Source organism: Copadichromis virginalis, linkage group LG7 (assembly GCF_057382275.1).
Source record: "Copadichromis virginalis isolate Kocher_CV1m ecotype Utaka linkage group LG7, C_Virginalis_male_GT1.1, whole genome shotgun sequence".
In the NCBI taxonomy this organism is placed as follows: domain Eukaryota; kingdom Metazoa; phylum Chordata; class Actinopteri; order Cichliformes; family Cichlidae; genus Copadichromis; species Copadichromis virginalis.
Window position 1 is genome coordinate 11392341 of NC_140624.1, and position 13869 is coordinate 11406209.

General features: G+C 40.5%; 1 protein-coding gene across 2 annotated transcripts; it reads left to right on the forward strand.

Moving 5' to 3' along the window:
- Positions 1-7793: 7793 nt before the first annotated feature.
- On the forward strand, positions 7794-13865 carry bbs10 (Bardet-Biedl syndrome 10). Of its 2 annotated transcripts, none has more exons than XM_085461719.1 (4): positions 7794-8255; positions 10190-10405; positions 10494-11459; positions 11610-13865. In XM_085461719.1, the coding sequence occupies exons 2-4, from the start codon at positions 10239-10241 to the stop codon at positions 12442-12444; spliced, it is 1968 nt and encodes a 655-aa protein (XP_085317845.1). In that variant the 5' UTR covers positions 7794-8255; positions 10190-10238; the 3' UTR covers positions 12445-13865. The 2 variants fall into 2 exon arrangements, with proteins under 2 accessions (XP_085317845.1, XP_085317847.1); XM_085461721.1 differs by lacking the exon at positions 7794-8255 and adding an exon at positions 8452-9000.
- The last annotated feature ends 4 nt before the right edge of the window (positions 13866-13869 follow it).

The window sequence follows — 13869 nt, forward strand, 5'->3', positions numbered from 1 at the left end:
GCCTCGCATGTCAGAAGCCACGCCCACCCCGAAGAACGCATTGATAGGTCACAGCAGGTAGCCAGTGTGACGTCACACGCAGTTCTTGGCCCGAAGAAAACTGTTTAAAGTTAAATAATAATAATAATAAATTCTGTTTAAAGTAAGTAACAGCTCTCATGTGGCTCATTTATCAATAACAAAGAACCTTAAACGTTTTTTTTTTTAGGTTAATAGCGATAATATATCCATAAGCACCCCAAGGTGAAGAAATACAGACAGGCTTTGAATGCTGCCTTGTTTTCATTGTCGCTAATAAAGTCTCGTACAAACATCAGCTAACGACAGGAGCGAGAACAGCCTGGAAAGCCTTAAGAGAGATAAAATAAATATAACTTTGATATGAACTAAAGTCTTTTTGTTGTTATTTCGTTATTGTATTTTGTGGCGTGGTGGCGGGGAAAGAACTCAACTAAGTATATCTGGTATACTTATCCGGCAGTATTTCCTAAATGTATATTAAATTGCAAACCATTGGAAAGAGATCAACAAATGTCGTGTAGCTGTGATCATTTTTGGCTGGATACACTAGGTGGAAGCAGCGATTTCTAATCCAAGGTACCTCAACCAAAGAAGAAGCACAGAGGCGAGCGATCCTTTCTAACTAACGGTGAGCAAAGTCCTGAAAAATCAAGCCGCGTTTTATTTTTTTTTTTTTAGAAATCAGAGAAGGTATATTTCAAGATATTCTAAAACACACCCGGATTTTTTAAATGAAATAGGCTATTATCACAATATTTTTTTGGCTATCATGTCTGATCTCTCTTGTTCTCTTCTTCATCTCTAGGTTGGTGCTCCCTGCTCCGACTTTCTCCTCCTCTTTCTCACACGCTGCTGAATTTATCCTTGTGTGTCAGAGGTGCAAATCCATAAGAATGAACAATAAATAGAACTGAAACTTTTTGGGTTGTTATTTAATTATTGAATTCTGTGAAGTGGAGGCGTAAAAAGAGCTCAGGTTATTTAATTAAGTGGTACTAGCAAACATAGGGAACATACATACATCTGCAGCCATGCAGCTGCACTGCTTTTTTAAGGTTGAGTGAGGATGGGAAGAACAGACAAAGAAACCACATGCTCAAAAATAAACAATAAATTGACCTCCCCAAAGGGATTAATAAAGTTCTATTCTATGCTCTACGTTAAGAGACCTGTTTTAATTCGGATAAGTCCCTCTGAGAGTAAAGGCAATCTCCAGCAGGCCTGAGCTAAGGAAACAAAGTACACTAATGTAGTTATAACGTAATGAGTCGTTATAGATATATACGTAATTATACACTGTATTGAGCAGGCTACTGCCCACACTAAACTGTGACTATCACCAGGCAATCTGGGGGTGTTTCCTAAATCACTAGCAGGCGCCAAACTTCTGACAGAGTGAACAGGATGTATGCAGGTAAACTCCAGATTGACACGAGCTGATTGGTGGAGTCATGGGGAAAATATTGGCTCGTGATCTACGTTACAGAAAGACAGAGAGAGGTACAACACCAGATGGAAGGTATTTTATTTACACACTAAACTAATCTGATATTCCATTTTCAGCAAATGAAATGAAACAACACAAAATGTATTTTTATTTCATTTTATTTTTTATTTTTTTTATTTATTTTGGTGTGGCACTGTTTCTTAACTTAAAATGTCCTGTTGTAATTGGACATTTTAAGTTAAGAAACGGTGCCAAACCACCCCCCTCCACTTCCCTCAAGGTGTATTATTGCAAGGTCAAGACCATGCAATAATACATAGAAACTCCAACCCCCAAGAGCATGCACTTTGGCGACAGTGGGAAGGAAAAACCCCCTTTTACAAGGGGGAAACCTCCAGCAGAACCAGGCTCAGGAATGGGGTGGCCATCTGCCTTGGCCAGTTGGGGATGAGGGAAGGAAGGCAGGAGAAAAAGAGTGGTTATTTTAACCACTCTTTTTTTTTTTGCCAATTAAAATTGGTCCATCTCATCTAAACTTGGTTTTAAAACTAAGTTTAGATGAGATGGACCAATTTAAATAAATATTTTAAGACAAGCACGTGTGCTTGTCTTAAAATAGCACACCTTTTTCTCATTTGCACTCATTTAGTGTGCACATGAGAAAATCCTAGAGATGATACTTTGTCTCTTCAGCTTGGCATGCTTTTTGAAAGTGTTGACAATTATTTCGTCAACCGTTGGGTTGCTTAACTTCATGAACTGTCCTGGAGAATGCCACTTTTCATGGAGATCATTGTATACTGTCAAGCTGAGTTCTTCAATGTTCTCTAGGGAGATTTTATATTTTTTGGACAAAATTTTGTTCCAGATCTTTTGGCTAAGCCTCTGTACAATGAAGTCAGTTGTTCCTGAATGCCATGTCGTCGTCTCATTTAGTTCGGCCATACTGTGTATTACCAGATCTCTAGTGAATTTTTCCACAAGCTCCCAGTACTCGTCCCAGTTTTTAGATACACTGAGTACTCTTTTTGGTAATCCCAGCAGGTGTTTGGTGAAGATTGGAACAGTAATGTTATCAAGCTGCTCCCTCAGACTAAAAATCAAATATTTTTCCTTGCATTTGTGTGTTTTGCAAAGATCCTTTAAAATGGCCTCGTGGATATTTTTTAGGCTTTTTGGAGATAGATCCAAATGTTTGTCATTAATTTCTGGCCACATTTTCTCAAGCAGGCGATCACCAATGCAGTCAGGAGTGAGGCGCTCTGTGAAGAGCTTGTGTTTAGAGGCGACGTTGTCTATGGCCTTTGAAACCACCATCTGAATAACTTTGTTGACACACAACTTTTCCTCGCTCAGAGAATCAGATAGTGGACTGATCTGACAAGAAGTTAAAGACTCACTGTCACTGAGGAATCCCTGAAATCTGGGGGTTGCCTCATCTTTCAGTCCTCGACTTTCTGTTTCATCTCTGTAGCTTGAGTTGTCTACAGATATGCAGCCTACAACTGGTTGAGCCTCCAATCCCTGGTCTTCTACAGAGCTTTCACTTAGAGAATCAGACAGCAGACTGATACTAGAAAAAGTTAAAGACTCAGTGTCAGACTCAGGTACTTCTAGCTTCACATTGTTTTCCAGGAGACAAGATTCTGTTTTGTCAAAGTCTTTTCTATCAGCTGTGAAGTTTTTCTTCATACAGCTCTTTTTTGGCTTTGCTGTGTCTATTGTTTCGAGTTGTGTGTTTGAATTACCCACAGATATGCAGTCTAGGGCTGCTTCAGCCTCCAGTCCTGGAGTTTCTAAGTTTTCATTATCACCGTGCTCATCCACAGAGCTTTCATTCAGGATGCTGTCCTTTGCTCCTGTATCCTCTGTTTTCTCGGGGCAGTCTGTGCCCATGGACTGAAGACAGACCTCAGAGGTCTGCATGGAGGTTGGATCTCCATTCTCTGTGGGTTCCCTAGTTGATCTCACTAACATTTTACAAAACTTCAGCATGTCTGTTAACAAAGTGGAAAGCAGATGAAAGTCACAGTACTCTGGTTTGAAGGGTACCAGAGATTGCCACTGTGGTACAATTGTACCAAAAAAGTGGTTGATGAGTAACTCCCAAGTTTCCACTGAGGTGTAAGTGAGTGGAGTATTCATGTTAAAGTCTGTACTATTTAAACTCTGAATTGGAGAAGTGGGATTCATTTGATGTGTAGTTGGAGTTGTGCTAGACATGTGTGCTGTTTGTAAACTAAATGCGCTTAAATTACACTCGCTGCTCTGATGCATAAATGCTTTGTGAACTGAGCTTTACTGGCGTTGCTCTTGGCTATTTATAGCCTCGCATGTCAGAAGCCACGCCCACCCCGAAGAACGCATTGATAGGTCACAGCAGGTAGCCAGTGTGACGTCACACGCAGTTCTTGGCCCGAAGAAAACTGTTTAAAGTTAAATAATAATAATAATAAATTCTGTTTAAAGTAAGTAACAGCTCTCATGTGGCTCATTTATCAATAACAAAGAACCTTAAACGTTTTTTTTTTAGGTTAATAGCGATAATATATCCATAAGCACCCCAAGGTGAAGAAATACAGACAGGCTTTGAATGCTGCCTTGTTTTCATTGTCGCTAATAAAGTCTCGTACAAACATCAGCTAACGACAGGAGCGAGAACAGCCTGGAAAGCCTTAAGAGAGATAAAATAAATATAACTTTGATATGAACTAAAGTCTTTTTGTTGTTATTTCGTTATTGTATTTTGTGGCGTGGTGGCGGGGAAAGAACTCAACTAAGTATATCTGGTATACTTATCCAGCAGTATTTCCTAAATGTATATTAAATTGCAAACCATTGGAAAGAGATCAACAAATGTCGTGTAGCTGTGATCATTTTTGGCTGGATACACTAGGTGGAAGCAGCGATTTCTAATCCAAGGTACCTCAACCAAAGAAGAAGCACAGAGGCGAGCGATCCTTTCTAACTAACGGTGAGCAAAGTCCTGAAAAATCAAGCCGCGTTTTATTTATTTTTTTTTAGAAATCAGAGAAGGTATATTTCAAGATATTCTAAAACACACCCGGATTTTTTAAATGAAATAGGCTACTATCACAATATTTTTTTGGCTATCATGTCTGATCTCTCTTGTTCTCTTCTTCATCTCTAGGTTGGTGCTCCCTGCTCCGACTTTCTCCTCCTCTTTCTCACACGCTGCTGAATTTATCCTTGTGTGTCAGAGGTGCAAATCCATAAGAATGAACAATAAATAGAACTGAAACTTTTTGGGTTGTTATTTAATTATTGAATTCTGTGAAGTGGAGGCGTAAAAAGAGCTCAGGTTATTTAATTAAGTGGTACTAGCAAACATAGGGAACATACATACATCTGCAGCCATGCAGCTGCACTGCTTTTTTAAGGTTGAGTGAGGATGGGAAGAACAGACAAAGAAACCACATGCTCAAAAATAAACAATAAATTGACCTCCCCAAAGGGATTAATAAAGTTCTATTCTATGCTCTACGTTAAGAGACCTGTTTTAATTCGGATAAGTCCCTCTGAGAGTAAAGGCAATCTCCAGCAGGCCTGAGCTAAGGAAACAAAGTACACTAATGTAGTTATAACGTAATGAGTCGTTATAGATATATACGTAATTATACACTGTATTGAGCAGGCTACTGCCCACACTAAACTGTGACTATCACCAGGCAATCTGGGGGTGTTTCCTAAATCACTAGCAGGCGCCAAACTTCTGACAGAGTGAACAGGATGTATGCAGGTAAACTCCAGATTGACACGAGCTGATTGGTGGAGTCATGGGGAAAATATTGGCTCGTGATCTACCTTACAGAAAGACAGAGAGAGGTACAACACCAGATGGAAGGTATTTTATTTACACACTAAACTAATCTGATATCCCATTTTCAGCAAATGAAATGAAACAACACAAAATGTATTTTTATTTCATTTTATTTTTTATTTTTTTTATTTATTTTGGTGTGGCACTGTTTCTTAACTTAAAATGTCCTGTTGTAATTGGACATTTTAAGTTAAGAAACGGTGCCAAACCACCCCCCTCCACTTCCCTCAAGGTGTATTATTGCAAGGTCAAGACCATGCAATAATACATAGAAACTCCAACCCCCAAGAGCATGCACTTTGGCGACAGTGGGAAGGAAAAAACCCCTTTTACAAGGGGGAAACCTCCAGCAGAACCAGGCTCAGGAATGGGGTGGCCATCTGCCTTGGCCAGTTGGGGATGAGGGAAGGAAGGCAGGAGAAAAAGAGTGGTTATTTTAACCACTCTTTTTTTTTTTTTTGCCAATTAAAATTGGTCCATCTCATCTAAACTTGGTTTTAAAACTAAGTTTAGATGAGATGGACCAATTTAAATAAATATTTTAAGACAAGCACGTGTGCTTGTCTTAAAATAGCACACCTTTTTCTCATTTGCACTCATTTAGTGTGCACATGAGAAAATCCTAGAGATGATACTTTGTCTCTTCAGCTTGGCATGCTTTTTGAAAGTGTTGACAATTATTTCGTCAACCGTTGGGTTGCTTAACTTCATGAACTGTCCTGGAGAATGCCACTTTTCATGGAGATCATTGTATACTGTCAAGCTGAGTTCTTCAATGTTCTCTAGGGAGATTTTATATTTTTTGGACAAAATTTTGTTCCAGATCTTTTGGCTAAGCCTCTGTACAATGAAGTCAGTTGTTCCTGAATGCCATGTCGTCGTCTCATTTAGTTCGGCCATACTGTGTATTACCAGATCTCTAGTGAATTTTTCCACAAGCTCCCAGTACTCGTCCCAGTTTTTAGATACACTGAGTACTCTTTTTGGTAATCCCAGCAGGTGTTTGGTGAAGATTGGAACAGTAATGTTATCAAGCTGCTCCCTCAGACTAAAAATCAAATATTTTTCCTTGCATTTGTGTGTTTTGCAAAGATCCTTTAAAATGGCCTCGTGGATATTTTTTAGGCTTTTTGGAGATAGATCCAAATGTTTGTCATTAATTTCTGGCCACATTTTCTCAAGCAGGCGATCACCAATGCAGTCAGGAGTGAGGCGCTCTGTGAAGAGCTTGTGTTTAGAGGCGACGTTGTCTATGGCCTTTGAAACCACCATCTGAATAACTTTGTTGACACACAACTTTTCCTCGCTCAGAGAATCAGATAGTGGACTGATCTGACAAGAAGTTAAAGACTCACTGTCACTGAGGAATCCCTGAAATCTGGGGGTTGCCTCATCTTTCAGTCCTCGACTTTCTGTTTCATCTCTGTAGCTTGAGTTGTCTACAGATATGCAGCCTACAACTGGTTGAGCCTCCAATCCCTGGTCTTCTACAGAGCTTTCACTTAGAGAATCAGACAGCAGACTGATACTAGAAAAAGTTAAAGACTCAGTGTCAGACTCAGGTACTTCTAGCTTCACATTGTTTTCCAGGAGACAAGATTCTGTTTTGTCAAAGTCTTTTGTATCAGCTGTGAGGTTTTTCTTCATACAGCTCTTTTTTGGCTTTGCTGTGTCTATTGTTTCGAGTTGTGTGTTTGAATTACCCACAGATATGCAGTCTAGGGCTGCTTCAGCCTCCAGTCCTGGAGTTTCTAAGTTTTCATTATCACCGTGCTCATCCACAGAGCTTTCATTCAGGATGCTGTCCTTTGCTCCTGTATCCTCTGTTTTCTCGGGGCAGTCTGTGCCCATGGACTGAAGACAGACCTCAGAGGTCTGCATGGAGGTTGGATCTCCATTCTCTGTGGGTTCCCTAGTTGATCTCACTAACATTTTACAAAACTTCAGCATGTCTGTTAACAAAGTGGAAAGCAGATGAAAGTCACAGTACTCTGGTTTGAACGGTACCAGAGATTGCCACTGTGGTACAATTGTACCAAAAAAGTGGTTGATGAGTAACTCCCAAGTTTCCACTGAGGTGTAAGTGAGTGGAGTATTCATGTTAAAGTCTGTACTATTTAAACTCTGAATTGGAGAAGTGGGATTCATTTGATGTGTAGTTGGAGTTGTGCTAGACATGTGTGCTGTTTGTAAACTAAATGCGCTTAAATTACACTCGCTGCTCTGATGCATAAATGCTTTGTGAACTGAGCTTTACTGGCATTGCTCTTGGCTATTTATAGCCTCGCATGTCAGAAGCCACGCCCACCCCGAAGAACGCATTGATAGGTCACAGCAGGTAGCCAGTGTGACGTCACACGCAGTTCTTGGCCCGAAGAAAACTGTTTAAAGTTAAATAATAATAATAATAATAATAATAATAATAAATTCTGTTTAAAGTAAGTAACAGCTCTCATGTGGCTCATTTATCAATAATAAAGAACCTTAAACGTTTTTTTTTTTTAGGTTAATAGCGATAATATATCCATAAGCACCCCAAGGTGAAGAAATACAGACAGGCTTTGAATGCTGCCTTGTTTTCATTGTCGCTAATAAAGTCTCGTACAAACATCAGCTAACGACAGGAGCGAGAACAGCCTGGAAAGCCTTAAGAGAGATAAAATAAATATAACTTTGATATGAACTAAAGTCTTTTTGTTGTTATTTCGTTATTGTATTTTGTGGCGTGGTGGCGGGGAAAGAACTCAACTAAGTATATCTGGTATACTTATCCGGCAGTATTTCCTAAATGTATATTAAATTGCAAACCATTGGAAAGAGATCAACAAATGTCGTGTAGCTGTGATCATTTTTGGCTGGATACACTAGGTGGAAGCAGCGATTTCTAATCCAAGGTACCTCAACCAAAGAAGAAGCACAGAGGCGAGCGATCCTTTCTAACTAACGGTGAGCAAAGTCCTGAAAAATCAAGCCACGTTTTATTTTTTTTAGAAATCAGAGAAGGTATATTTCAAGATATTCTAAAACACACCCGGATTTTTTAAATGAAATAGGCTGGCGGAAACCGCCGGTGGTTTCAATTGTTTTCTAAGTCTAGCTATTTGGCTAACGTAGCTAGCATAGTAACCATAGTAACTATGATACCGGTTGCCGTATATTGTAGTTAAAGCTACAGTAAGGTTGACGATTCGTGCTAAGAAACTCTTATTTGTGGTTTTTATGGTCTTGGCAGATAAAGAACAGTAGTTAAAAAAAAGAATCTCCGACGATTACATTTCATAGAGCAGAACTGAATATAGTCCGCCCCAATCGGTAAAGCTAACTGTGCTAGGCTTTTGAGCAAGTGCACCTCGTGGACGTTTTCGTCCTCCAGAAATTAACAATTTCCCTATAATATCCCTAAATCCGATATCCATCATAAGTCGTGTCTAGAAGCAAGTACGCCTGCCTTGTCTCGAGACTCTGGAAGTGCGCTGCAGTGGAGGTCGGGTGTAAGAGCCGAGACGTTTATGATTAATCAGGGAGAAGAACTCTTCTGCTTATTTTCACGATATTGATGGCCCACAGTGTCAACATTTAGATTACAATGCATAAAATACATAAAAGCCACTGAAAATACATAATAATACAAGTCATATATCGACATTTCTAACAAGATAGAGATTTGTGTGCGTCAGATTTGATTTATTAGGTAAATTCCTCTTGAACCTAATTTTTATTTTTCTACTGCACAGCTTTTCCTGGTTCAGTGTTACGTACCGTTCAAATGACGTGTGTGACACATATAAATGAGTCCCCTGCTGTACACTGCAGGCAGTGGGTCTGTTTTACTTATTTGACAAAGATCTGAGCATTTTCCTGTTATTTCTGCCCATTTGTTAAACTATAATTTCTGTTTCATTAAGTAAACGGTTTCTCTCCGAGAAAAAACCAAACAAACATGGTTTGCATACTATATATTTATTGCCATGCTTTAATAATTAATGTTGTTTAACGGAAAAATATTCACTAAGCATTGTTGTTATAGATATTGTTCAATACAGTATGGTTCAATAGCTTTTGGGTAAACAGTTTTCTAGTGTGGAAACCAATAGATCTGTAAACCAAAATAAAATTTCTCCACTCTCTAACCTACCTACATAATTTGTCATAGATTTGATTTTCTTACTTTGCTTTTAAGGATCTATCACATTGCCAAGATTTCTGTGTTTCTCAGAAAAGCGGGATTTGGATTTCCTTTGCAATTACATCTCCAAACCCTCAACTGCACTAATTTTGGTTTTTGTCATTATACGATCAGTCAAAGTCAAACCTCGATTTCCTTTGAACCCACTCTATCCCAGTGTGGCTCCTGTTTCCACATATATAAAAAAGACAAGCAGCCACGCCTCTGAGTCAGATATTGTTAACATTCTTCATCATCATTACTGCTTTCTCACTTAGGTAGGATCTAATAGTGTCTACAGTTACGCCCTCTCATTGCTTCTCTAAGCAGTCAGGTCAACTTCCAACACATGAAGTCCTAGATCCCTTAATTAAATCATGGCCCGCCAGCCATCCCAAGTCTACCAACCATATATCTGATTTGGCAGTCGAGACCTGTCTACTTAATTGTCTCTATATCCTCTGAAAGGCTTTTAAGTGTCTGCCAAGCATAGGCAGCCATGGTAGATTTATCCTGACACCTTTCCTACACTGCATGCAACACTAATGTTTAAATACCGCTTTACAGCGAGCCAGTATGTTGTGTGTAAATCCAAATAGTGTTTTAATTAGGAGGGTTCATGTTTTAAAGAATAAAAATACTGGGTTTGTATATATTATGTATTTATTTATTTATTGCAGGTCGCAGTTTAAATTCTGACTTTTTAAAATTTCAGTCTGTGCTCATTCCTGGGAGAAAGGATTCCGCCATTGGGGCACTTACACATGGAACATGTCCTGCAGGCAGTCGGTGTCTTGGAGGCGGTCATCCTTCGCAGTTTTGGCCCTGAAGGAGGACAGGTGCTGTTCACACGAGACACGGGACAGGCGATGTTGAGCCGCAGTGGGACACGCATTCTCACGGCACTACATCTGGAGCATCCGTTGGCCAGGTTAACAGTCAAACATTTACTTGAATGATTATACATATTTTTCTAGGTTTAACTCCTTGGTGACGTGTTTGTGTGTTCCTCATTTTAGGATGGTGGTGGAGTGTGTCTGGAAGCATAGCTCTGCAACAGGCGATGGATCCAAAACCTTTATCCTGCTGCTGGCATCATTGCTACGGTTGATTCATGCAGCAGCCAGCAAGGAGTCTAATGTGTCACACTCTTATAGCTCAACAAAAGCAGCAGAGGCTTCCACTGCCAGACACTTGGCTGACAAACTGCTAGCATTTGGGTTGAAGGAGTTGGATGAGCTCATTGCTACGGGAGTGGTCCCTTATGGAGGCTGCATTTCGTGGGAAGATTTCACTGTGGAAGCACAAACGCCATCTCTCACAAACAATCTCTGTGTTCAAAAGCTGCTAAGATCATTTTTTCACACACGCTGTGGTTACACGCACTGTGACTTCAGTAGTCACCTCACATGTGAGCTGCTCAGTCACTGGAAGTTTAAAAATCAACTACCTTCATTCTCTCTGCAGCTTGTAAGCGACTACTTCCCTGCCCTCCATACACCTGTGTCGGGCTTTCCTGTCCGCTCTTCACGTTTAATCGAGGGGCAGGTAATCCACAGGGACTTTGCCACGCCACCGCTTAAGACTGACCACCAGCCAGTTAAAGCTGTAGTTCTCACCGGGTCGCTGCAACCAACATTGCTCAGCACAGGAGACGTGCTTGAGTTGGGATGTAGAGGCAGAATGAAGGAGGAGAGAAGTATTTTACACTTTAGCTCCTGGATGGAAAGCTCACTGCAGGGTATTATTGCGAAGCTGCAGACTTTGGGTGTTTGTGTGCTTCTGTCTGCAGTAAAACAGTCTGCTGCTGTCCTGGCTTTAGCCACACAGGCAGAGATGTGCCTTGTAGAATGTGTCAGTGAAGATGAACTTTCTCTGTTTTCCCAGCTAAGTGGAACTACTCCAATCTGGGACTGTTCAATGATTGAATCAGAGCACGTAGCCACACTGGCTTTTTGCCGGCCGATACAGCTCGGAGCCCACAGGTATAAAAAACACACTTCGTCTTGAGTAATGTAGTGTGCTCGTATAATATTATAGATAGCAACAGGAAGTTTAGCATTATCTGTAATCTCCAAAACAGGAATTAATGCTGTTTTGTTTAGTTTAATGTATGGGTTTTGTCTCTTCCACAGGTATGTCCATGTGGCTTTCCAGGACTCGGAAGAAAGAATCACCATCAAACCCTGCAGTCTGATCATCTGTGCCCCAGGGGAAGGACAGATTGAGCAGTATGCATGTGCTTTACAAGATGCCATTCGCATGCTACTTAGAACTTGGGAGCCCATGCATGCAGCTGCAACCACAACATCAAAGAGCACCCTGCAGTCGCATAAAGGCGCATCTTTACATACAGATAGTCTGACCGAGGAAACCGCATACAGATCCATCGCTATACAGCCCATTCAAAAGTGTGTGTTAAAGCCAGGCTGTGTTTTATCTGCTGGTGGGTTATTTGAGCTTCTCTTACACTATGCCCTCCTACAACATGGACATAGTTGCTCAGTTTCCCCTGACCTAAATATAGATGCTTCTGTTTCCCAGCTCTTGGCAAATGCCCTACTGAGCGTGCCTCAAAAGATTTACTCTCACAGTCCGCACCATTTCCTGGAGTCTCAAAGAAGGGTCATAAGTTTTGTTAGTAAGTTTCCAAATGATTCCCACCCTTTTAGCCTTGTATATAAACGAGAAAATACTATAAGCCCTATACAGGTCGAAGGGCCTCTGGGGGATGGTAAACTAAGCTTGCATTGTTGTAGAGAGGGTGACAAATTGTCAAAAGTTTCAGAGTTGGATCTGGGCCTTGAATCTGTCTCCTGTAAATACCAGCTACTTCTTGCTGTATTGCAGTGTGTCGCAAGTCTCCTTAAGGTGGACGCTGTCCTGCCTACACACACTGCTTTACACACCCAGTCGCGTAGACTCACCAGGACTTCCTGGGAGGGTACAGAGGACGAAGGCGAGGACTGAGATTGTGTCTTAGTTAAGATAAAAGCCATAAACATATTTTCTCTCAGTGCTCCCTCATGTCAAAGATGGAGTAAATACTTAGCACTTTAATACATTTTTGGCACAGTGATTTTTCTATACCCACAAGATATATCCAACTATCTGTCCATTCTCTTCCACTTATCCTTGTCAGGGTCACGGGGGAACTGGAGCCTTTCCCAGCTACCATAGACCAAGAGGCAGGGTACACCCTGAACAGGTCGCCAGTCTGTTGCAGGGCTAACACATAGAGACAGACAACCATTCACACTTACATTCAAACCTATGGACAGTTTAGAATGATCAATTAACCTAACCCCACTAACTGCATGTCTTGACTGCATGACTGTGGGAGGAAGCCGGAGAACCTGGAGAGAACCCCTGCAAACACAAGGAGAACATGCAAAATCCACACAGAAAGGCCCCGACATGGTGGTGGAAACTCAGGAACATCTTTTTGTGAGGCAACCAGTGCTATTCACCTTGCCACTGTGTATATTTTGTTCCAACAAAATATATTTTTATTGCAAGACACAGATGGTATTTTCAGTTTTATGACCATGTTGTGGTTGGTTGCAGTTTCTGTGGCAGTAAAATGTTAAAGTGGTCTATAGCATCCTGTCCTGAATCAAGGCAAGGTCTGGCAGTAAAAAAGAAGGCATTAAACACTTGTAATACGGAATGTGCAGTTGCGAAATATTTTTATGTGTTGCAAACCTTCCAAGCGAGAATGTGTTAATGCCTTTTTTCTCAGTATTATTCATATTCATAGATTTTCTCTAAAATTTCTTCTCCTTTTCTATTTTCCTGGCCTATTCCCTTGCTAGTTTGTCCCTTACACAAACGGTTTAAATACAGATCATCTCACAAAACAGTCCTTTTTTATAATCAGTGTTATCTCCAAAAAACGATTGAGGCATTTAGAAGGGCAACACCCGGCTGTCAACAACCAAATCATAGCATGCTTCCTTGTGCTGTAATCAGAGGAACACAAACTCTATTTACTTCTATACTCGCCGCTTTTTAGATGGAAACTGTGAGTCATAAAGACATTAACTAGTCATACTGTTTACCGTAACTACCGTGTCATTAGTTTTGAAGACAAAAACTTTCCATAAAATATTTGTAACAGCACAATTAAGAAACAAAGACACTTCTTGTCTTTGTTTGTGTTCTAAGGGAGTCAGTCAGCTGATAGCTGCCAATATCAAAGAAGGGGAAGCTGAGGGAGTTTTCCCAATGTTTTTTTTTCTTTTTCCTACTGCGAAAAAGGAAACAAGCTTGAGTGTAGCTGTCATTGTTGTCAGTCCTATGGAGACACCTACGCACGTCTAACTCTTGCAGCATGCTGTATCGTGAGCAGCTAAATCTAAAATGTAAATAAAGCTCAGTCTAACAGTGAATCAG